Source organism: Accipiter gentilis, chromosome 28 (assembly GCF_929443795.1).
Source record: "Accipiter gentilis chromosome 28, bAccGen1.1, whole genome shotgun sequence".
NCBI lineage: Eukaryota > Metazoa > Chordata > Aves > Accipitriformes > Accipitridae > Astur > Astur gentilis.
In genome coordinates, this window is record NC_064907.1 from 4017350 (window position 1) to 4043650 (window position 26301).

Sequence of the window (26301 nt, forward strand, 5' to 3'; positions counted from 1 at the left end):
AAAGGAATAGAGTCCTGCATTTTATGGTTTCACATACTAAGTGTTTTGCAATAATCTAATCAGCATATGGATACATACACAGTAAGGTAAGAATTAAATAGTTCAATTTCTCTTTGAACTGAAAGCACATGAAATGTCACAGTACTTCTCCAGGCAATTTTTCCTCACACCAATCTAGGCTTCAGGGCCTAGCCACATTTTGGTAGGGAGTGCTATTTCAGAGTAAATCTAGTACAGCACCTCCTCAAAGCAGTATGTGTAGAAATCAAATGCTGCACATACAGAAACCAGCATATACAGAGCAGAAAATGAACAATGTTACAAAAGAACTGAGTGAAGTATTTACTAGTGGAATCAAGTTAAGCCTTGTCAGTAACAGATGTGCTAAGGGGACTTTAAATGTACTCAGCTTTAGTAGTTGCTTAAAACATAAGATGCCTTGACATTTGTGAAGATATTTTTATAAAGAGAATGGTGACAGGAACCATGCAGAAAGAGTTATTTAGTTCCAAAGCACCTGCTAAGAGAATTCCTACAGCAGGGCATATCTAATGACAAATCCACAAACAAGGAAGTATAAAGAACCATTTACTTCTAAGAACAGTTGATAGGAGAGATAATGCATGTAAATAAAAAGAACAAGTCTGATAGGGAAATAAATTTTATTTTCAAGCTTATCAGAGGATATTTACAAACACTGGGATGTATAAAAAAATATAAAAGTACTTGACAGTGTCCTTTTGAGGCTATAAATTTTACATGAGCTTTTTTCTAGCATCATCATAGCACTATTTCTTGAATGAACGCAACTTAATTCAGCTAGGGGTAAGGATATTAAACACTGTAACCTACTGCTGTCAAAGTTTGCAGTAAAGGTAAAAAAAAAAGGGGGGGGGGATTAAAAACTCAGCTATTTTTACTACTCTGAAGAAAGTTTACTCCTAACGTATGGCTGATTTTTTTGGTTTCTCAACTATTAGCTGCTTGTGGCTTCTATTGTCTGGACCCGTAAGTCTGCATATATGGTCAGGCAAGCTCCTCCAAAGGCCAACAGAATTTTTTTAAATTTTTTTTTTAATACAACTTGAAGAATAAATAGGTTTAATTTTGGAACAGAGCAGACTTCATGGGGAGAGACATCAGCCAGGCTTTCTACATCATTGTTGTCCCCTCCTTCCTCTATTCCTGTTGTACTTTTCCAAGTGACTGCACTGGCTTTATTTCCTGCTTTAAAACAACACAAACAAACAAAAAAACCCACAGGAAAACCTGAAGTGACAGCTCAAGTATAAAATCTGAAGTTTAAAACCAGACTATGTCTACATTATTACAGTTAGGATGGAAGACAGCAATGGCTTCACTGAAATTTGGTCACTTGAGCAGTAGAAGTTGAAAAAAAGCACTGCTTCCCTTGCCAAACCTGGGCAAACACCAGACTACCAACTTCATAGGTCATTGTTCCGATTCCAAAAATGAAAAATAGTGCCCCTCTGAAGAAGCAGTCCTGAAACCCTGCCTTAACAGGAAGGCAAGGTTAAGGGACAGATTCTGTCCCTTCTGAATTCCTTTACACTGCCTTGACAGCATCGAAGGGGGAGGATGACCCCCAGCATAGGAGCGGCAGGGACTGCCATCAGGCAGGTCCCCTGCACAAACCTGAGAAAAACATGCTAGGAGAGAGGATGTGTGGTGGTCAGAAGGGCCGGAATGCTCTGCCCACTCCTGGTGGTAGGAAACTGCCACACAGATTGCACCAATGTTTTGTACAAAGTTTGGTGTATCCTAACAGGGAAGCCAGAATTCAGCCTTTACCAACTTAGACACCTACAAAACGCAGTGGCAGTTAAATTAAGGGCAATAGGAAAAGAAAAGGTGAGTTAAAGACCCAAACCTACCTATCTGCAACTGCCACTGACTTTGCTGTCAGGTTGCTGTCGTTGCAAGCAGCTGCCAGCCCTGAAATAACCTCATAAAGTTTTATGTATATCTAACAACTTACTTAGAAAAAGTCTGCTCACCTGCTTCCTTACCTGAATAACAACAGTAGAAAAAAAAAATACTTACTACACACACACGCACTCACACACAAATCTTTGTAGGAGAGAGAGGAGCTACCCCAAAGCCTCTCGCTGACTTTGCAGTTCAAGCCTGTATAACTATTTTAAAGACTATTTTAAACCAAGCTCCAGTTAAGCGGCTTGACACATCAGGGATACGTACAGCCATCCAGCACCTTCCAGCAGCACAATACTGTTATGCTACACAAAAGGTAAGATTTCACCTTTTCCGTTTTTTAAAATAGGACCAAAAAACCTTCTTCCATTTGTATTTAGCATTCATGCCCTCAATCTTCTTTGAAATACCATGAACTTTAACTCTGAGGGATTAATTTCCAAAGAACACTGCTTCCTCTATTGTGCCACAGGACCAGTAAGTGGTTGGGAATCCATCAACTGAGGCATCTGTGTAAAAAACTGAATTAAGAGTTGGTTTTGGACTCTTGACTCAGCTCAAACAACAACGTTGAGCACAGTAAAGATGATGGGAGGGGCTGCAGGTTAAGGTCAGAAGGCAAAGCCCTTTCTCCTACAATCTAGCTGCCCTGGCAGAAGCAACAGGTGATTTGATATCCACTGTTACTCCTAGGTTTTGAGCAGAGTTAAGATACAAGCAAGCAGGCTACAAACTACTCCTGATATAAATCCAGGGAACCTTAAAACAAATTAAAAAAATATTAGAAGAATTTAAAAATCTATTTACTCAAAACAACAGAAGAAAGCTGCATGTATTTTTCCCTATTCTTCTACATCCTTCTGCTAGAAGCTGTTTTTCCAGAGTGAAAGGATATGCTACATCAAGCCTTGTGTGCTCTCTGTGTAATACTTGTGTAGTTTTAAGGCAAAAGTGCCTTTGGTGTGTATCAATGACGTGTGCCAGCCTTGCACAGCGACATGCTGTTGTGGCTTCCTGCTCTGTGTTAACAGACAAAATAAGGGACTAGCGTAGCTTTGATTGTCATCTTTTTAGATTGTCAGCCAGTATTTCAAGAGGAATGCAAGAAGTTACAGCATTTGGGGGTTTTGGGGGTGTCTGAAAAAAGTTCAGTTAGGGCAAAGACACACATATTTAACTGTCTTAACAGCAGCAAATTATTCCTTCATCTATAAAGCTGTATTCGACCTAAACCACCATGTTTTGCTATTAGCCAAGGTATTCTGCACTGATTTCTTTTTACAGTCTCTTTTCACCATGCACAGTTTAGGAAATGGGAGATGTATCTAAGTAACAGAAAACAGTCCTCTATGGCCTAGTAAATAGGGATTAGAAAACCATTACAAAATTCTTATTGTGTAGGCTATGAAAAAAACCAAAAAACCCCAAAACAACCAAACCTTGAAAAAAACACAAATCATTCAATATGTACACATTACACCTCAGTAATGGCTTTGTAGCCACACAGCTCGGTGAAATGTTACCCAAGGGGGTTTATCCCACTGTCCAGCAACTACTCATAGTTTAAGTCAGAGATGGAAAAAAGCTTGTCAGATGACAGTCTATTCCCATGTCAATGCAGGATCCTCTGGGGCTTTGTACACTGAACTATGTGTACAGCATTCAGAAAGAGCGACAGTTGTTCCAAAACTTATCTTCAGTTTCTGTCTGGAGTATCCTTCTTTGCTGCAATTTAGCATAATGAATAAATCAAGGGTCTTCTTCCATGTCATCTGGATTAGGAGCCATAATAAAATGCTGGGGGTACTCAAGGTTGTGTTCATAAGCATGTTCCTTCCAGCGTGCATCATCACTCTCGTGGGTAATATAACGCTCTCCAATGCGTGTTTCAAATTCTCTGAGGTCAAGCCAAGTCTGATAATCCTAAGGAGTAAAAGAGGTTTAAGGAAGCAGTTTAAGAAACAGCAGCACTACATTCCCACAGACAAATTCTGCAGTTTGTCTCTATTTTTAGTATAAATAGCCACAAGATATAAGCAACAAGGATCTGTTAAAAAAAAACCCAAACAAACAACAAAACAACAACAAAATAAAGAAACACACAAACACCACCACCCCGCAAAATACCCCAACAGAGTGTCCATAAAGAATGGTTCAGGATTAAATAGGCTAGTATCTAAGGTTGTAACACTGTAAATCATTAACACTTTTTGTAACAAGACAGCTATGTTAGCTTTATTATAAAATTAATTGTGTATATACACATACATGAAATTATACTGGTTCCAATATTGTTTGTACTCAAAATTAATTGGAATTTCCCCTTAATGTCTTTTAAGTTATTTGTGTGCATGGATATGTGCATACAGTATTGTGAAACCATTATGAAAGGAACCCATGTCAAAGCAGCAGATAAATTCCATTCCAAACAATTCTGTTCTTAAATGCCTACAAGTTACAGCCCACACCAGCTTGTGTGTCTGCTTCAGCACTGAACAAACATTTGTCTCTATACTGATTTCATGCACTCATCACTGCCTGCATTTAGGACAGGTGCCAGAAGAGTAAAACTCTATGTTGGTGGCAGATGGAAAGCAAGGAGTGGGAAAGACAGCAAGACAAATTTTTCCTTGAGGAAAGAACCCATTAACAGACGTGCTGAATCCTGGAGCACTTAAAATGTAAAGTCAAAACCAGAAATACTCAAGCCTCCATGAATGCTTGTTAACAGACTTTGATAGTAGCAGTTTGAATAAGACTCTGAAGGATTTAATCCAAAAAAATCATTATTCTCCCATTATAAACATAGTGAAAAAGGCAGATGGTTTACCTGTAACCATGGATGACTAAGGGATTTGTCAACACTGAAACGTTTTCTCATCTTCACTTGGAGCAAATTGTTTATTAAATCAATGGCTGATAAAGAATAAAAATTATATTGTTTAAATACTAATCACTTCTATCATCGTTCACATGCTGCAGTGAAAGTGAATTTTTTTATATGTGTGTATGTATATCCGACTGAACTATTTAAACTTAATCAAGCTCTTGAATTTTATATTTAGCTTTGCTTATGTTAAATGAGGCTACAAAATAGGTATGGGGTAAGCTTCCCCAGCTGCTTTGATGGAAACACTAAAAGCTTTACTATATTACTCATTCATCTTTTTCCCTACTGACTTTAGTGATTTTTTCAGAAGTGCCTAAGTAACTTTAGCATAATCCTGTGTTTCAAAATTATGTAGGTACTTCCACCATTGTTTACTTTTGTATAGGTCCTTCCACATCCACCTGTGTGTTAATCATATATACATTACTACTAACAGAGCTGGCACTGAAGAGCTCTAGAGACCGACCTTGTAAACTTCTAGATTGTTCAGACCTGACATTTAGATCCAGGTTTTGTTTCACCTGCTAATGTACAAAACTAAAATTCCAGATTCAACTTTGAACTGTTTCAGTAATTATAGTTTAGATAAAGTATATTTTGAGATCAGCATTCAGCAAATACTCACACATGATTTAACTTTTCATTGGGAATTTTGGGAAGTTTCAGATTATTCATCCCACTCCTCATGCATGCAATTAATTTTTCTTGCTAAATCTATTGCCTCCTCCTGCCCTCAAAATTATCTAAAACACTGTATTTGACAATTTGTCTTTCACAAATATATGCCAGCTCGTATTTAACCATTCTGGCATAGTCTACTAAATTCAAACTACCAATAATTCTCACACTCCTGTCTGAATGAACCTTGAGGTTTAAGCATATGAATGTGTTATCTACATATAAAGACATTCTAAAAGAGAAAATTCCTTTCTTTACCTTCACTAGAAATTTCCTTCCAAGGATTTGGTGGGTACATAAATGCTGCATTTTGAATCTGATCATTTATATCCTCATCTTCATTGAATGGGAATGTACCACTAAGGCTCACATAGACAATAACTCCTACGGACCACATGTCTAGAGAGCGGTTGTAACCTTTACTCCTGAGCACTTCAGGGGCAAGATAAGCAGGTGTCCCCACCACAGAGCGCCTGAAAGATTTTTCACCAATGATACGTGCAAAGCCAAAATCACACAGCTTCACCTGCAAAAGAAATATATTTTAAACTGAGAAATCTCTGCTTGATCTCCCAAGCATGCTGCTGCCCACGACCAGCATGGTACCTGATAACCCCTTCCGCCATCATTTAAACATTGTATGGACTAAAACAGAGACAAAACATTACGTAAGCCAGTCAGTTCAGGTTTTAGGTTGGTGGTTTTGCAGACTGCAGATCAATCAGGCTTCAGATCAAGACCTGAACTGGCCTTGCACAGACTCAGCTCTTAGGGAGTCTGTGTAGTACAAGGCCAGAAGTGTCCAAATAAGGACAAAAAACTTGCTTCCAAACTCAGCTCATTTTCAGAGGCAAACCACACCCTCACAAAGCACAGAACCAAAATTAAAAAAGCACATGAATCCCAGCCAGATCGCATTCCTTTTAATCATATTCCTGAAGCTGGAGGCTTCAGCTACACAGAAATCAAACGATGAGTTTTAGCTAGCTCTGCACAGAACAGTTCAATAATCATTCAGGTAAAAAGCACCAACAGCTGGCGCCTGCACTGATGCTCAAATCTTCATGGTTCTGTGATGGTTCCTTAACTTGAACACAGCAGGCACCTGATCTGGATCCTTTTGTCTGTACAAGTCCAATGCTAACCCCCCAAGTTTATAAGCCCTCCCCATTGTATAAGAAAGAGCAGTGCACTAAAGGCATACAAGTGACTCTCCAAAAGTCCACTCCACCTTGCATTAATGTCACAGGACTGGAAGCAATTCCCTGATGCTGCCTAGCAGCTTTTAATTTCTGTATATCCTCCACAAAATCCATACTACTCAAGGTATCCAAGGTAATAGTTGACTGGGTAAGTGTTGACAGTACCTAAATACTAATATCGCTGAACAGCATTTCTCTTACAGAAATTAACTATTTAGTTTATATTACGATGTAGTATCATACATACTGATGATGAAAATCCCCGAGCAAGACCAGTAACAAATGAGCCAGTCCCTTTTCACAACAGCTTGTAAACAAAGACAAGAGTGAGGAAGAGAAGGAGACGCACAACAAGGAAGAAATTGTTTCTCAGGGTCAAACAGCACTGGAACAGAAACAAGGACTGGTCTTGAAGCTTCTAGTCCTGTGCCTTTTCCACTGGAATATTCTCACTAAGCCAGAATACTAATTTCCATGCACGCTTCACAAGCATAAAGCTAGATGCAGTCTACACAGCCTTTTGCTAAGCGCTGGCAGTAGTTGTACTTCTCAGGCTCCTTGGAAGAAAGAATGCTGGTGCACAGCATTGGCAGACATGATCCACATCTGAGGGAAAAGAAACTGAAACAGACCATTGAGCATAAAGCTAGGCTAAGAGTTGGAAGGAGAAAAAAAAAAGACAATTATAATACGTGTAGTTTGAGCAGTTCCTACGAGTTCACTTTTTAAGCTTCAATGCCTATATTTCTTTAAAAAAAGAACAATGAAAAGTGATGAAATAAGTATTTTTTTAATCTTCACTCACTTGAGGGAATGGCTCTGCTGATGCTAGTAGTACGTTTTCTGGTTTTAAATCACAGTGAACAATATTCTTGAAGTGTAAATTCCTCAAAGCAACAAGTATCTAAAAAAAGGAAAGAACATTTTCAGAACTATTCAGAGCGGATCAGAAGTGTTAAAAGCCACACACACTAACCAATACAGTAATTTGTATCAACATAGTCTTCAAGAATTAACCCTTATATACTGTGCAAGTACTGTTTTTTCCAGCCTATCAAGACTTAGAACTGATGGGGTTTATTTTCCTTTGTTTTTGTTTGGTTTTTTTCTTCCCTTCTCCCTCTGTCTTTTTGAATGCTTACTGTTTCAACATGCATCTTTGGATGTCCATAATGTTATGTCTTGGGAAAGAAGGGCAAAACAATTAACATAATTACCATTCAAAATTCTTTCCATGTTTATTCAACTTTCATTAGATGTGCAGCCCTCCATGCTTTCTCCTTTAAATAACAATACAGAAAACCCCATCCCCAAATTTCATTCTCCCATAATTGCAAAAGACAAATCTAGCCTTTCCTCTCAAAGGAGAGAGACTGAATGCCAACCTGAGTGACCATGAACTTAGTTATTCGTTCTGGAAGTCGACTTTTCTCACTGGAAAGAATCATCTCTAGCATATCCCCATGCAGCTTTTCCATCACAACAAAGACCCGTTCTGGGGTTTCAAACATACATTCCAGGTTCACAATCCCAGGGTGGTGCAAATTCTAAAAATAAAGTAGTACATCACCAAAATAAAACAGTATGAAATATCCTGAATTACACAGAAATGTTGTACCACAAATCAAAAAGCAGTTAAGTGGAGAGTTAAAGATGAAAAAACAAAATGTCTGAGGCAAGAAACTAGCTTGAAACAAACGCTAACCCATGAAACATGCCAATTATCACTACTAAGACTAATTTGTTTTAACACAAATTATCCATAATGATTAATTTTACAGTTGATACACTCAGTAGCTTGAGTACAGAACATGCAAGAGTAACAGTCATAGATTGAGAAGCCAGTAGTAGAATACAGCAAAAAAATAATACAGTTTCCTGCTACCTGAGGGAGACAACGTGGAGCCGAAGTACATGTTTTCAGTGAATCCCTTATGAGGGGTAGATACCACCCCCAAGTTACCAACTCTACCAAATACTCAGGAATTCCCACTCTTGTAAGATTCCCTCTTACAAAAAGACTCAGAAATCACATATGCAGATCTAGAAATCAATTCAGAGCACTTACACACATTACAAAATCTCATTAATGGCTTATTTGAGACAAAACTCCAATGTGATCCAAAAATACTTCTGTACCTGGAGAATGGCTACTTCATTACGAAGCTGACTTTCCTGTTTAGTTGGAAACCTCATCTTGTCAATGACTTTGATAGCCACATCTCTTCCAGTCTTCCTATGTTTTCCTAAACAGAAAAGTCAGTGTCAGCCATCAAGAGGTAGAAGCAATTCATAGCTATAAAATACTACAGCAGAAATTTCTTTTTGGGGAAACAAGTATATTCCGTACAAGTGTACAATATTCCTATATTGATATTTACAATTGCAACTGGTATATGAGTAACAAGAAGTAATCAGCCTTAACAGGAGCATTGTAGATAAATTTAAACTAGTTACTACTCTGCTGTCAGGTGTGCACATTGACATTAGATGTATTAGGTGAAGTTTTTGCTTGTGCAAGGGACTCACACGTGAGCAAGTAATACCATCTCCCACTCCCTACTCCCTCTCTTCTGTAAAAAAGTAACAACAAAACTACTCAAGGCCAACATGAAGAAAGATTTACAAGTCTTCTCCAGTGGTTTCAGACTTTGATGGGCTCCACATACACAGGAAATTAGATACCTAATACTCTACAGGACCATGAGAGTAATTATGTGCCATGAAGAACACCACATTAACACCCAAGGGCAGCCTGTTGTGATCAAAAAGCTCTAAAAGGTTATGGTAAGAAAAAAAAAAAAAAAAAAGAGCGCTGATAGCACCAAATGCTATTCCTTGCATCAGCTACATGAGAAGTATTCTGCAATACACAGATAGGATGTTTCAAGGGCTGAGTAGCTGTAAACACTTACCCAGCTTCTCCACAGCTGCTAAACTGACTTCTACCACACTCACATCAGAGTGGTTAATGGGATCACACACTGCAAAACCTTGATAATCTAAGACAATTAATACTAAACTAATATAGAACAATAAGTCTGCACCAAAGGCAAAATGTCATTATCTGCTCAGCGAAGGGTCTGGAAGCCATTTTAGGAAAAGGGACGACACACACAGCTACAGTGCAAGCGGCACAGAGGACTCTACTGGCACTGCTATGGGGAGCCCAGCTACACCTCGCGAACCACCCAGCCAGGCCTCACCTGCTGCTCTGCGGTCAGTACTGGTGAGCCAGGGCTTAGGCAGGGCATAGGAATTGCTCCAAAGGCTGCTGCGCCAACAACTACCGCACCTGCCTTAAACATCCTCATGAACAAAGGGGCAAAACCAGGCTTATCTCTACTGGATGAAGTAAGGCAGTTAATGTAGACATCACTCAAGCTCCAAAGAGGGTTTACAAGGTTACCAAGTAGAACTAACAACTGGAGAGCAAAAAATAAATTTTAGAAAGATTACATTAGTCCTAAGGAAAGCATACGCTGTATAATGGACTGTCACAGGCAGCGGCATAAAGCCAGAAGTCTCAAGAGAGATCTGGGGAGTTCTGTCATTTTGTCTGTAACAAATCAACAATTTTTAGGCAAAATATTAGAAATCACAGTAGCCAGCTATAATTTAAATAAAACCTTAGATTCAGGGAAAATTACTCTGGCTGCACTAGACATCAAATTATATAGAAATGTAGCAGAAATACCATCAATTATGAATTAGATGCAAAACCTAGAAGACAAACGCTAGGTTGCAAGAGAACGTAAAGCAAAACCACCAAACTAACAATACACTTAACTACAGAAGCTAGACTAGAGCTAAAAATTGAACATGAAGAAAGACCAACAGAAAAGCAGCTTGAAAATTCCTTTTCCTAAGTAAAACACAACCAACCAGGTTTCAGTGAACGTTTTACATCAGTAAGAAACTGTCAAGAATATTTTTTTCTGTCTCCATTTTTCAGAGCCTTCAAAACTAACCGAAATAGGAAAAGCAGAGAGAAACTGTTCTCACTGAAAGAAACAGGAGTTGGATATCAATATTTTATAACTTGATTTATAATTTGAAAATGTCTGTTGAGAATAGCGGACACACACAAAAAAAGAACCACAACAATGGAAGCAACTTAATTTTACCTTTTTTTGTTTAAATAAAAGGTTTTGTTACCATTATTTCAGTAAGCCTACATAAGTAGGGAGAAGCCAATATTAAAAGTCACCAGATCTAGTCTCCCCAAATGCCAGCAAAAATTATGCAGTATGCAGAGCCAGCAAAAGAATAGTCTTTTACATTCTCTTTTCTTGCTCTTTCAAGTATGCATATCCTATATATTTTAAGGCATCATTAAGTGAAAAAAATTAATATAATAAAAGCCTTTTATAAGCTTTTATTATGTCTATAAGCATTTATAAGCATTGAATCATGCAAAATACCAAGCTGAGATTTATCTAAAATGCAATTTAGGAGAGTACATATAGAAATAAAATCAAAGCATTAAAATACTTTCCACATTTGTGCATATTCTAATTTTAAGAGGGGGAGCACACTTTGATTCACACTATGCTTTAAGTAATACAGAGGGGAAAAAAACAGACCTCTCTCAAGAGTGACGTAAAACCAGACTATCAAACTGCATTTCCATCAAGCAGTTCAGAAGTAATAGAGAAAAGTTTTTAACTACACAACTGGCACACAGAAAAATCATAGCCACAATACCTCCTGACTAGAAAGACAACATGACAGAAGCAGAAAGGTTACCACTTTTAAATCATTAGTTATCACTTTCTCTTTCTTTCCAGATTTATGGTCTGTGGTTTTCTCAACTCTTGAGATATAATACATGGGATTAAAAAAAAAAAAGAGAGAAACAGAGTTCATATGATGCATTTCTAGTATTTGTTCTTTTTGTGATTATTACTATAAACAAGTTACAAGTTGCAATAGAAGTTTTTAAAAACTAGAAGTGATAAAACTACAATTGAAACACAAAACTGAGACCTCCTGACAAAGAATTCCTTCCTCTACTTTATCCTGTTGACAGAAATTTGTAGAGAAACTGTTTGCATAAAATACGTCAATAATATGTTTGCAAAAATACTGTCAAACCATAAAATATGAATTTTTCTAATTGCTTGTAGCTACACCTCTCAGATATCATTAAAAACTGACAACCTCCTTAAATACGTGATTTCTAATACTGTATAATAGAGATTTGCAATTAAAAAAATCTTAATCAAAGTCAAAATGCAATGCATATTCTAAACCAATTTTGATGCCAATGCAAAACTCTAATTGCAAAAAAGGAATTGTAAGAAATACTGTACATAAAACTGCAGAGAGACAAAGTAATCCAAACAGAACTTTTAACAAGTTAAACTTCACCTAGACATTCTAGATACAGCTAAGCAAATACAAAAAGGGTCATTATATCAAGCAGACAGACATTCTACCTTAATAAATGCATAATGGAATCTAATGTAATTTACCTCCATATACAATACCAAACTGACCAGAACCCAGCACTTCATCAGCAAATATTTGGTACACAGAGCTGATATCCTAATGCATGAAAAAAAGAAATCACAAACATCAGGAGTAATCAAAATGTTCATGAGCATATTAGTTAGTACTGGCTAAGCTGTATTTACATTTGACATCAATCAAACTCTGTAAAGGGTGCCACCATTGCCCTGAATGGAGTGGAAAAAACACAACAAACTTTTCCTGAAAAGGATCCACTTAGCTGCAGTGTAAGCAGGGACATACATTCATACAAACTAACGGCTGTGTCAGGTACGTAGATTACTTCCTGCATAGAACACAGACTTCTTTAGCTACAATACCCTGGTGTTGCTTTCTCATCCAGACACTGTTACTACCAATTACTTTGTAATACCCAGGCAAACAAACACCATTATTACACAATGCACATGACTTACCACATTCTCCTGGACTTGGCAATTTGAAACAGAGATGCTTAGAGATAACTCTTCTGCAATAAAGAAGATATAACTGAGTAAGTAAATAGGAAGGGCAGACTTTTTCTAGTAAAAAGGGAAAAAAAACAAACCAAAAAACCTTTACTGACTTCTAACCCAGTCATGGTGAAATGATTTTTATTGATGTTCTGCAGAAACATCATACCCTGGAACTCAGATTTCACAGATTAATTAGATAAACAACCCTGGGAGTTTTGCTGGAATTATGTGTCTATTTTTGTCATATCACTGATTACAAAAATAGTAAAACAGTACGAGTGTGTACACAATAAAGGGCTGGAAAACCAAAAACAATAGTAATGTCGCAATTGTATCAGCGTTCATTAAACTGCTAAGAATTTCTGGTCGTAATATAGAAAAATATAGGGAAGAGGACCAGGAAGATCACTTATAGTCAAATGAATGTGGTTACTAATTTTCTGTGGCATCAAGATATACAGAATTAAGCATAAGAAAAGGAAACAAATCAACCAAAGCAAGTAATAGACCTGATAATTAGAAGAGCAATAAACCCTATAATATAAAGAATCTTTGTTTCATGGATGAACTACAGAAGCGTATCAATCTTTGGAATAAAAGAGCACATGTAGGAAGTGTAATTTGCAAGTAAAAGCACCAGATAAAGACACAGAATTTTTCAGCCTGCAGCAGATGTTGACACGAAGTCTTCATTACAGGAATAACATTATGATGCACGGACAAGAAGAGATACGTCAAGGAAGGCTCCTTTGACTTCCAATACAGAGGTGAAGCATCTCAGACAAATGGACACCTATCATTTGTTATGTTAACTTCAAAAAAAAAAAAAAAAAAAAAGAGAAATGTAGAACAAATTCACCTACAAGGTGGAGAGAAGATATAGTATAGATTTACTATCACTTTGAAGAGAGCCTTTATCACCCTAAGAAGAACCTTGAGCTTTAAAAACATAATTTCAGAAAACAAAGATGTCTGTATCTGATTTTTGCCACCTGTGCTTTGTCTCAAAGAAGGGATTTACAGACTGAAGACAGCAACAAATACTAGTTCTCAAAGACATTCTGAATACTGCATCTGAAACATGAACTGGAATTACAGTCTTGCATATTTCTACTGATTATTGACTATAGTCCGTATTGGCATAACACAACGAAAAACAAGGAAAAAAAAACAGACAAAAAAGTTAATAAGGTCAACACAAACTGCAGGAAGGTTGAAACAAGGTAACTAGAAAGTGAAGATACAGCTTTTGAAACTTTAAAAAGAACACACTGAACCCTTCTCCACAGATGGCTACAGAATACAAAATATCTAGTAGAGATTGAGTTACTTCTTGCAAATAAATCCATTTCTCTAGTGTCTGAAATGTGTAAGAATAAGGGCTGAAAAATTGTCACTTCCGAAGAAATCAGTAATGCCAGGACTTAATAGGTAATCTATACCAGGTAACAGCTTACTAATCTTCTCTTTCTTATTTCAGCTCAGAAACATCCCACAAAGATATATCCCACCCCAACCACCAGGTACCAGGTCAGAAAGGACTCTTTCCCATGGGTCAGACTGGAAGAGCATCCTCATTTCTAGCTACTTTCTGGCCAGAGCATGGTATAAATTGACTAACTAGTATCTTGTGGACATTTTGACACTACAAATTCCCTGCTGCTGCAAGAATTTCAAGCACTAGCAATGTCTCCCTCCTCTTTTGGTCTTTTCATTTAAAGAACATATTTGAGGTTTTGGGGGCTTTGTTTTTTTAACAAAAAGTCTAATTTTCTTAAAGACTCTTGGGATACACTTCATGGATCACAATGTGTAGGAATAAGAGGGATGAACGGACATTTGTGGGCTTTCTAGAGTTTAAATACCAACCTGAATTGTCTAAGGATATGCAAATGCCACTTCACAGCTCATGGTAGTTTCTTATACTTCTGCAATCCTAAACATGCTGAAATACTTTCTCCCTGTATCTACCCCTGCAGCCTTATTTCCTACCACTAACAAGTTTTAGGTTTAGTATAAAAATGTTCTTATTTATATCTGAAAAAAAATTGATTTTGGAAAAAGCAACTGTCTTTGCAAGTCTCTCAGCAACACCAAGACTTAGGTTCTAGAAAACAGAGAGAGCTTTTTGAACTAAGAATTTCATATCAAAAGTGGCATTTTACATATGTGTAAGGCCAGTTATGAGGTACTATCTTACAGGTATGTTTCTTCACTGTAATTAAATACAGATACCAGTACTAGCATTTCATAGTTTACCATTTCAGACCACGGTTGTATTTTCAGAAAGTGCCTTTACCTCAGACTAGCATTTACAGGTTCTTAACTGTTGCTGATGCAGAATAGCTGGATATCAGAAACAGAGAAACTAATCTCAGAATCTGCTGCAGAAGAAAATTTCACTAAAAGATTAAGGAGTAACTGGAAGATGAAAGGAAACTAAAGAACGAAAGGATAAATCTCAGTACAGAATGTGAATGAACATCATTGCAAGGAACAAGAAGATGTCTGAAGAGAAAGAACACAATATATAATTTAGTGGACCATTGATAATGAGTATGATCCTATGCTGGAGAAAGAAAGGGAGGGCGGGTGCACAAAAAGAATAGGGTACTTTTTGTTACTACCCACAGCTCAGCTAAAGTCCTTTCTGTCACTGGCAGTATTTACATTGCATCACTACCTCCTTTTCTTCTCCTTAGCTACTGACATCTCGCAAATTAAAATAAAGGGGCTAACATCAAAACTCATCCAAATTTAGTTCTTTCAGAGTATATGTATATAATCTGAATTTATTTATTTAAGTATATTAGAAATATCTAAACTATGATCCCTTTTTATATCCAGCAACTACGTGTGAGTTCTTAATGTTCCTACAATAAAGCTCTGCAATATGCATTCATATTGTAAATCTGATTCTTAACTACTACTTCCTGCTACAACAGATTACAGGATTTGCCCACCCTCCACACCTGAGTGTCACTTTTTAGAGAATTGTGGAAAATTATGGACCTAATTCAGCAGAGAATAGACAGACAATACTTCACACTAAATAACCACTTTTCTGAAAGGAATCTCTACCATTAACAGCTTCAGAATATGAATAATAGTGCCTTGTCTGCCTGCTTACTGTGATCTTTTCCTTGTCCTGCAGCAGTGCAAACGCTAGCTTGAGGAGTGACTGGCATCAAAGCCTGACGAATGGCTTTCTCCCAGCCCTGAGCTACGTCAAGTCCAACTCCGGTGGCAGCAAGAACAGGACTGTGATGACTGCTGCCATTGTTTTCGCCAACAAAGTACACCATCGTGTCAGTGATGATCTCAAAACAGTATGGGTTGCTGCCCTGCACCACGTTTGAAAAATCTCGAGGCTGAGTCACCTGGAGAATTTCTGAAAGTGGAATCTCCTGAAGAAAAATATTAAAGATTAAAAAATGAAAATGCACATAATATTTTAATATACTGATACTCAAAATTGTTTGCAAAGAAATCAAAGCAAATGTATCAAAATACTAGAACACCAAGCTTCGTAACTACTGTCAAACTGCATGACCGTTGACCACCCAGTTTTCTGAATTCCTCTATACAAGCCTAGAGAGACTTCCAGCCCCACCGCAGTTCTCTCTATACAACTACTACTTTCTACTCAAACTGCATTTATATTCAGCACGAAACATGCCCCCACAGCATACAAATGCTGCACAACTATAAAATGATCATTTTCCCCCTGTAGTTTATACAGCTTAGCTACAATAGAACATGACAGGGGAAAAAAAGTGAAACAAGACAACATGAAGAAGAGGATGTGGTTATATAAGCTAGTCAATAAGCACTGCTTCACATATCTGAATTGTTTTGGGTAAAGATTCTCTTTTATACAGATATTAACAATTTCTACTGACTCCTCTACCTTATCAGTTTAAGATCATGGTACAAGCAGTACTAGAGAACAGATCTGAAGGAAGAAACAGTTGCAAGTTCACACTAGCTGGAGGAGGACATTCCACATACATGGGAAGGTGTACAGGTGCATGTCACTTGCAAGAGTAGTGAACAAGCAGGTGAACACCAGGCTGGCATTAGGGGGATAAGAGACAGTAGCTGATTACGATGAAGAGCAAATACATGTAAAGGCAAAAACTGTGAATGACTCTAACAGCAAAGACAAATAACCTGAGATTTAAGCAGTTAAAAAAAGGGGTGCAAAGGGGCAAGTCAAAGGACTAAAAGCAGTGACATAACGGAGCAACAAGCAAGGAACATATTTTACCAGCTGTGTTTTGAATGCACAGGGCAATACAAGTATCAGAGAGGTCTGAGAAGAGACTGCACTGGTCAAGATAGGGATGAAAAGGATCTGGGCAAGTTTAGCTGGGTGTACAGAGAAAAGGCTTGATCTTAGAGATGTTATAAAGGAAGAAGCTGCAAGATTTGGACCCCCACCTAAAGGTGTAAGACAAGAAAGGGAAAAATCCTGTTTATACATTCAAACACATTTTCTGAATATTCCACCACTGAATACATTACTATATTAACAATATACTAAATTTATTGCTAAGCTTTATTTATATAATGCCAGGCTGCACAGTAGGTTTTCCTCTAAATCTTGCTTGCAACTTCCAGTTGTACAGTTGGGAATAACTTAATTTTGGGAACCTCGAAATAAAATACATAAGCATGCAAACTTTCAGTCACTACTTATAGAATACAAAAATCCTAGCCTTCATTAGACTGGCGGCCAAACAAATTATCTGGTAACTGTGAAGAAAGCTTAATATGCTAGGTAATTTGGGAGAACAGTACATGTAAAATGCAGGGAGTGACATACTCAAGGGGATTAGAACAGCAGCTGCAAGCAACTTCTCGGAGTGAGTCTTGGTCCTTCTCACTTATAAGCTTCAGCCAACAATTAACCTAATCACAGTTTTGATTAAAAAAAAGATGGGGAAAAGGAGATAACACTTATACTTGCTCACAAGTAGATTTCAGATCTATAAAACAGTAGTGCCACATAATTATTAATCATCATTAATTACCTTGTAATACTTTGTTCCAGATTCATTTTGAAATAGCGTGAGGCATTTGCTGTCCAGTCTCCAGTAATGTCTTTTTCTCTACAAAATGCACAGTACAATAACATAAGGAATAAATCACTGTTATGGCTTTTGTTATAGGATTATTTAAATGAGAAATGCTCTAAAATTACTAAAATAATCAATTAATGATAATCTACAGTTGTATCTTAGGCTAGATACATGAAAAAATACACTTTGAGAATAAAGATATTTTTTTAAATTCAAGAAGAGGTTCAAAAATTATTTCCACAAACCAGAAAAAAAATATCACTTACCTTACAGTAATAGGAGTGACAACAGCAGTTATCTCATACAGGAAAAACACTTACCTACACAGGTTTCACTCCAGGGACATGTGCTCACAAAACCTGAATTATTTTAATTTAGTAACAATTGTGGGAGTTATGCTTTCTCCCTGCATGGCCTCACACCAACATCACAAGGATTCAAGGACTGAGCAAGCCTAACAAGTCCTTAATTCTTTTGTCAACACAGAATTCTAGGAGGTCAAAAGCACACAGTGGCAAGACAGACAGATTATGAGATTCAAGTGGACAAAATATCTTGGGGGGGGGAAATAAAATAAAAATCACGACAGACTAAATACCCATTTTCTGGAAGTCTCCACCAATGAAAAATACCTTCTCCAACAAAAAGTAATATGAATAAGCTGTTGCACATAAGTGCCTTGTAATTCTAAGCAGAAAAACATTCCTCAAAACAAAGCTTTTAGAAAGCTAATATGGTTGTATGAACCTAACTTACTTTGCTTGCACCATGCTCATATAGTTAGAAACCCATTTTCATTTTTCTGTGGCAAAAAAACCAAGATCCTTACTCTGGCCTAGGATGACAAAGTTTGAAACATAATACAGTAAAGCTTCAATCACGTCAATCACAGGGAAGCTAAGACTACCTGTAGGAGTCAGACAAAGAAAGCTTGGTCATGAATAGATTTAACTATATGGAATTTCCAGGCAGCACTGAACGGAAACTGGGTGAAAGCATAAGGGTGAATCTGTCCTTTAGACATATATGCTCTTTATTAAATCATGAATCAGGGAAGACTTTGGAGGGGGGGGAATTAAGGAACAGGTTGGTAACTCACTCAGATTCAAAATCTGCCCATACCCTATTCTGAGAAAGGATGGGCTCAGAGTGAGGAAAAGAATACAGATGATGATACAGAAACTTCTCATTATAAAGGGTGAAATATCTTGTTATCCAGAGTCAGCAAGAAGCATACAGATATTGCTGTTAAAATGAACTTTGTCAGAACTGAAAGGAAGCCCAAGTTGTTTCAGGAATAGGAAATAGTCTGACATGGCTGAGAGCAGAGTGGTCAAGGGAAATAGATGATGTTGCAATGCCCAATACAGAAGTCTCCTCCCATTAGGAAGCTCTGTGAGATCTTGCATGGCTAAGGATATCTTGCTTTGGGCAGAATACTCCACTTCATTTGAACTGCCTTTTTAGGTAGATGTCATCTAGGTAGCAGCCAGACTGACAGATGAAGAAAATCAAACTAAGCTAAGGTGTACAATCTGATCACCGTTCTATGAGGAGGTTCAGTAAAGTCCATGGAAAAATGTACTGGTTGTACTGAAAGATTAAATCAGAGCTGAATACTAGGTTGGCCCTCAACAGTTCTGCTAGAACTATTCATCTTTGTCTGCTACCTGGCCTTAGTTTTTCCATAGCCACTTGATGATAATTGTGTCTGTTAAGTAGCCTTGGCTGGAATCTCATCTGAAATATGCTACACTTATTTTGGTTTCTGATAAATACATCTAGGTATTAAAAAAACTGTACCTTAAAAAAATGGTTTGTAAGGCAGTTTCTGACAGACCACTTGTAGTGGTCTGTTTAGTTGACAATCACAAAAAGTAAAAACACTACAGTCAACTTGAGGTGACTAGTATCTCCTCTCAGCTTGAATTCAGTGGAACTTAAATAACTTTGCTTCTCTAAATTCCTGAAGTCCCCTTCAATCAGACTCCTGTGTAGAGACAATGCAAAAGTATTTATGCTGCCTTTTATGAACAGTCTCAACATGACACACTGTGCTTGTGCTTCACAATATCTGGGAACTTCTTGACTTCATCCTTTTCATTCATCTACCAAAAGACAAGAGTATTCACTCCCTCCCATCAGACAACTCTGCGGAACCCAGTTATTCTTCCTTACCTTCCTCCTCAATACACAAAATCAAGGAGCTTGCCTAAGAAGATTCAATTAAGAGATCATTATTGGTAGCACTGGAAACAAACAACAGTCTTTTTGGAGGATGTCTGCATACCCAAGGACATACAGTCAAGCCACAACTCTTTATTCCACTGACATCAAGAGGAATAGTGAGTTTGCGGGGGATGGTGTTCAATGCCGCTTACTTTTAGATAGAGTGAAGTGCTAGAGGAATTAAGGGCTCCCATACCGACACACAGACATTTACAAACACCTAGATTATTAGAATAATAGCGTCAGCCATTTCAGTACTCATAATTTTATAATGATTTTCACCTCTTCCTGTAGTAGAATAAAAACACTGATACAAATATTTAGTTCAACTGCTAAACAGAAAGAAGACATAAGCAAATTATTCCAAATCATCTCAGGAAAGCTGAAATTTTAAACACGCAATTCATCTGAGACAATTTAGAGATGCTTCTCCTTCTTAAAAGGGAGAAGGAAAAGTACTGTTGAACCACCACATGAAGAATATTGAATAAACTACAGTTTCTCCTTTAAACCAGATTTCTTTATAATGAACATCATGGCTAAGTTCTTTCAAATTATACTGTAAATCAGAGTACTAAATAAGATAAATGGATACACTGGATTAAAGAAATAATTTAACTTAACGTAGGAAGAAACTAAAGTCACTGACCAGATTGTCTCTACTAGTATAGTGGACCATCCATCCTTCCTTCACCATTGTACTGCTCTTCCTCTTTGTGTGCTTGATCGACTGTACAACTCTCATGAGAGGAATATTATTGCTTGTTGAAGGACTAAAAAAAGATAGAACAGTTAATATTTAACAAGGTAAAATACAACACTACTGCAATTATACTATACATTTAGCCCATAATTTTCAGGAACAGGCACCTTTTCTTCCCATACAAATGTCATTGATAGATGAAATTGATAAGGTATCTGAGCTTCCACTAGCTCTCCTGGTGCAAGTATTGCAGTACTTAGATTATGGAACACAGAAGAAACACACTGAAATGAGGACACCTACAGAAATCATCCTCTCTCAAAACAATTAGCTGAGACTGCTGGTCTTAATCCAGCATAAAAATATAATTAACATGAGCATCACTATTATTTTCTCTTGTCTGTGTAAGATGACTATGCTACTTCTTAATATTGTTATTATACTAATGAAGGTCCCTACCTAAGCATACTTTCAGTGTATGAAAATACAAACAGGGGTATGTTAATTCAAATCACAGCTGCACTAGAAAATTTTATCAATGCTCGGGGATATTAACTGTCCTGCAGACAAGGATTTTACAATCTCTAATATTCTGACAGAGTTATTAGTTAAACATACAGGTTTCAATAGCACTAAAAATGGAGCAAAGCACTCAGTTGCCTGCTTAACACCAGAGGTCCTACATGTGACACTAACAGAAACATTTGTAAATACACAAAATCACAAGGTAGATTCAAAACCAAAAATGTAAGGATACTTTAACACAGCACACAGTTACTCTGCAGGACTGGCTACCACAGGATGCTGTACATGCCAAAAACTTTCATTGCTTTGAATCCCATTAGAAATAAATGGAAAAATCCTACCTAAAGGTGGAACACAAAAAAGATGCTACTTACAACTCAGGAAGTCCTTGAGCTATAAATTGCTGCAAGTTGGGAAGGTATCACTGTATGCTCTTCCTCACATATTTGTTATTAAGCTCTGAGCCAAAACAACCTTTAGTTTGACCTAACACAACTACTCTTATGTTACTAAGAATGACTTAAGAAAATCAGGATGACACTATTCAGAATAATACAGAAGGTAAAAATACCAAACTTGACTAAAGCAACTATGTAACAGTTATCAGCCTGCAGACTTCAGAAAAATCACATTCAAGATCGATAAAGCAAACTTCTGCCTAAAATGCATATAGACTATGATACAAAAATTAAAATATCTCAGGTAACTCCTTTTAAATCAACACATGCATAACAGTAACTAAATTAGTCTAAAATCAAAGACCTTAGCCATGTTAAGCCATAAAAGTCACCATGTTTTGATGATCTGGTTTTATTTCTTTGATAACAATCGTAGCATAGTACTTTTTCCAAATAGAAGAATTTATGTTTCAGATTTCCTTGAAACAGGATAACTTTACAAAGCATTTTCGAGTTCAAAAAAACCCAAAACAAACCACAAATGAAAAAACAACACTTGAAGCAGTAAACCTCAGCTAATCAGAAATGGTTTACTCACAATACTGAGGAAAGTACATCCAGAGGAAAGAAATATAGCTTATGACTTACCTGATGGTTTTGACAGCTTCCTCATCTTTGTCTCCATCAAGGTCAGATGGATCCATAAAGAAGATTTTGTCCTCTGGAGGAGAGGGCTCTTCAGCATCATCTAGACCTCGACTACCATCACTGTTCATTTCACTGCTATCAACTTCCATTGGCATGTCCAAGTCCTGGCCTGGGCTAGCAGGTTCTGGAAACAACACAGGATCCAGATATTATTTCAAATAAACAACTAAAAAAAACTCAAAGAAAACAAACAAACAAACAAAACCCCAAAAAATTTCTTCTTCATTTCACATTTGTGCAAGTAAACATAAAAGTACAATCAGTATATACAAAATCCTCAAGTTTCTGCTAAATGGTTCAGAGTATGCTAACGAACATTATCAGTTTGGTTTTGCTAAATGCCAAGGCAAGAGAGACCCATCTAAAAGAAGAATCGTATTGAAAGAAATGGAGCGAAAAGCTTAAGGTCTAAACCTGAATCTCATTAAGTAATTCTGTTCCACAAGTAATCAGTACAAAGTAACCTCTCGATGGCTAGAGATGACCCAGAGAACTACTCCTGTGCAAATGAAATTCTCTGTCAACAGAAACCCAACTCTATTCTCACTGCCCTTGTAGCCCATAATAGCAAAAGTAAGAAAGAAAAGGAGGGCTGTGGTATTGCAGAAAAAGAGAAAAGCAGAACAGATCTTACTCACATCTGACTCTCTGCTGGCAGAAGTTTAAAGTTTCCAAAAGCTGTACAACTTATATTGTGGAAAACTAAGAATTAAGACATACAAATACCTTCATCTGCAGCCTTTTTTTTTTTTTTGGTCTGAGAAGGTTGAATTTAAGTGTGGGAGAAAGAACGAAAAACAAATGACTCGTTATGTCCACAAAGAATTCTATGAAATTGTAGCTCCTAAACTATGTCCCCTAGCACTTAGCATCACGAGGGTAGTGAAAGCAGGCTGCAGCAACAACGTGTTGCACACTATTGTTCATGGCCACCAATCTCAAGACCCAGGCAAGAGCCTTGAAGCTGAAGAAGGCAGGCATGAATGCATGCGATACACTGTGCAATGGCAACAGACCCACTGGCTAACAGGGCTGCTGCCCAGGCCTCTGAATCAGGTTGTACAGTTTGGTGTGATCTGCTGCATGTCATCAATTTTATTCCCCTCAAAATATGTGCGCCAAGGATCAAAATTCTGGGCAACACAATCACAGAATGGTTGAAGTTGGAGGGGATCTTTGGGGGTCGTCATCTGGTCCAACAACCCCCTTGAGCCCATTTCTCCAGCCTGTCGAAATCCCTCTGGGTGGCAGCACAACCTTCTCGTGTATCAGTCAGTCTGCCCAGTCAGCAGCCAGCTTGCTGAGGGCACGCTCTGCCCCATCATGCAGATCACTAATGAAGATGTTGAACAGGATTGGACCCAGTATTGGCCCCTGGGTCAAGTTACCAGCCTCCAACTAGACTTCATGCCACTTATATCACCCTCTAGGCCCATCCATTCAACCAGCTTTCAATCCACCTCACTGTCTGCTCACCCACCCATATTTCATCAGCTTAACACTGGTCTAAAACTTATATGACTAAACTTTCTTCCACATACTATTCCCCACGTTCCCCTTTCAACTCTGTAGGGTCTATTCAGAAAACAGTCCTACTTAATTGAGGTTTCAAAAAAAAAAAAGTGCGTTTTTCTGGTTTGGTTTGGCTTGGTTTTTCCTTTCTCTTTTACCTCATAAACTGCTGGACTAACTGGCCACTAAAAATCATGGATATGAGAAAGTCACAAAAAATGGTATTGTCTTCAGATATTAACATTTTAAAATATATATTTCATGGTGAACAATGAGCAGACTGATCACAACAGATACTTAATTTTTGTACATTGAGAAGGCTTCTTCATTTTTTATTTCCTTTGAGCAATCTCAAGCAAAGCACACTGTCCTTGCAAACACTGATCATGTAAAATTAAATTCACCAGAGTGTAAGTTTTACAGTGAATCTTTTTAATTGTCAGCAATCTCAGGTGAAAAAACTGGGAAGATAAAATAAAAAGACTTAAGATATTCAAAGATGAGAGAACCAAAAGCTAATGCATCTTGTTAAGCCTCCAAAGATGTGTCAGTATTTGAAAGCATGTTCCTCATCTTACCTCCGTTGAAAATCACCTCTCCAAGACAGTCTCTAGGTACTTTAGACGCACAGCGTTTGTGACAGTTGAATCTGCAATCTAAAATAGAAGATAAATAAGCCCATGATACCAGAATCTTACTCCTGCTCAAACACTAACATTCTATCATTCACTACTTCCATCACAAGCTTCAGTTCAGATTCATATATTTACATGTAACTGAAGACAGTACCAACGAGGTCACCTCCAGAAGGAAATTAACAAACTTGTCCTGATGTCACATGTTGATTTGCCCCACCACTATTTATTATGTCAGCACTTCCCCTTCCAGTACAAAACAATTTTCTACTTCTCTAGCTTTCTCTGTAGTTACTTTTTCCATTATGATGTATTTTTTCCCATCCTCTCATCTGTTCCACATCCCTTTTTCCATTGCTATATGATTCAAATGTCTCATCTCTACCACTTTTCCCCACCTGCTGCCTAAGACCTGCAGCCATCAAAGCCTCTAGTATCACACACCTGTATCACAGCACAAATATGCTCTGCAGTAAATCCCAAAGTCCAGTTTCCCTATCATTCAGATTACAGATTTGGCTGAACACTGAAGCTCCATTTCTGCCTGCTGACACAAGGCAGACAGAATAACATTATGTCCAGATCTGGCCTGATGTGGCAATGGAATCTAACCTGGATGTGTGCCATTTCTGCATCCGAGGTATCAGATGTAGCCTACTGAACAAAGTCCAGCATACATTAGTGGTATTAACAAGAATTTCCTTTATTAGCAGCATCGCTGCAATTTTCAACTCTGTATCAACATCATGAATTTCAAAACTCCCTACTGACCCCACAACTGTTTTCAAACTGCTAATGTAGCCCCTTTTCACTATCCAAAGAAAGCTCATTGTGCTTTTCTTGTGCCCAGACAAGAGAAAAATCATTATCTCCCCATTTTTACTAGCAGAGAAGCCAAACCCTGGAGCAAAATACAATCCTGTTCAGCTTCTGAGTGCCTACGAGGAAGCATCCTAGGAGACCAATGAACTGTCCTTTCTATAGCTCTGTTTTCAGTCCATATTATGGAATATGGTTACTTCACTAGTTTGAAGGGGGCTGGAAGAAACAGACATTTCAAATCCTACCAGGGAACTAGAAAGACTAAGAGCGAGTCAATCCTAATAAATAAATCTAGGTCCAGAAACATTCCCCAGTACTGCAATGCAACTCTCTAATAAACAGTTAGAAACATCCCCTAGCATGCTTTTGGCCCACAGCATTAGCACAATCCCAAACAGTTCCCAGGTCTAGTTCATAAATCAGAGCATCCTATTAAATTGTTCCCAACAGGCAGTCTGCATACAGCCACCCAGGCTGGGATGCTAAGAAAACTTGTTCATGAGCACGGGTCATTTTGTCCCAGTTGACCTCAGTGTCCAGGAACGTTCCTGGGCACATTTAATTTATTACTACAAATATAGCCTTAGTATCCCAAAGATCATCCTCAGAGTCCAAGTAGAAGCCTGGATGAATTCAAGAAATCCAGGGCTCTTACAGGTACTCAGGAACATGGGATTGCTGAAAAGCCCCAAGCTTTGGGAATGTGCACAAGGAAGTCAGTGGGAAACCTTAAGAATCTGTAGGAGAAAGCAGTATGAAAATATTTTGATTGTTTGATATCAATTCCTGATATATTAAAAATACATATAGGATCGTACTGCATAAATGGAGGCCTATTAATATACTTATTTCTGTCCTATGCATATACATAACATTTCTCTAGGCTTGTTTTCCATATAAAAATGCTATCTTTATCCAGTGTCATTCAATTCCCTGAAACTGACATGGTAGCCCCATTTGTTCACCTGGATATACAGTCACAATAACTGTATA

At 37.6% G+C, this 26301-nt stretch overlaps 1 protein-coding gene across 6 annotated transcripts in view; it reads right to left on the bottom strand.

Annotated features, from left to right (window-relative positions):
- Nucleotides 1-648: 648 nt before the first annotated feature.
- Nucleotides 649-26301, bottom strand: part of PRKD3 (protein kinase D3) — a 49412-nt gene continuing 23759 nt past the window's right edge. For all 6 annotated transcript variants that reach the window (XM_049831025.1, XM_049831024.1, XM_049831021.1 and 3 more), the window contains 13 exons: nucleotides 24430-24507; nucleotides 22280-22463; nucleotides 20655-20778; nucleotides 17729-17806; nucleotides 15823-16099; nucleotides 12654-12706; nucleotides 12201-12273; nucleotides 8863-8969; nucleotides 8109-8270; nucleotides 7529-7627; nucleotides 5780-6047; nucleotides 4784-4869; nucleotides 649-3876 (listed from right to left, as the gene is read on the bottom strand). In XM_049831025.1, coding sequence (XP_049686982.1) covers nucleotides 3703-3876; nucleotides 4784-4869; nucleotides 5780-6047; nucleotides 7529-7627; nucleotides 8109-8270; nucleotides 8863-8969; nucleotides 12201-12273; nucleotides 12654-12706; nucleotides 15823-16099; nucleotides 17729-17806; nucleotides 20655-20778; nucleotides 22280-22463; nucleotides 24430-24507 — 1763 coding nt within the window. In that variant the 3' untranslated portion in view covers nucleotides 649-3702. The remainder of the gene's footprint in view (nucleotides 3877-4783; nucleotides 4870-5779; nucleotides 6048-7528; nucleotides 7628-8108; nucleotides 8271-8862; nucleotides 8970-12200; nucleotides 12274-12653; nucleotides 12707-15822; nucleotides 16100-17728; nucleotides 17807-20654; nucleotides 20779-22279; nucleotides 22464-24429; nucleotides 24508-26301) is intronic.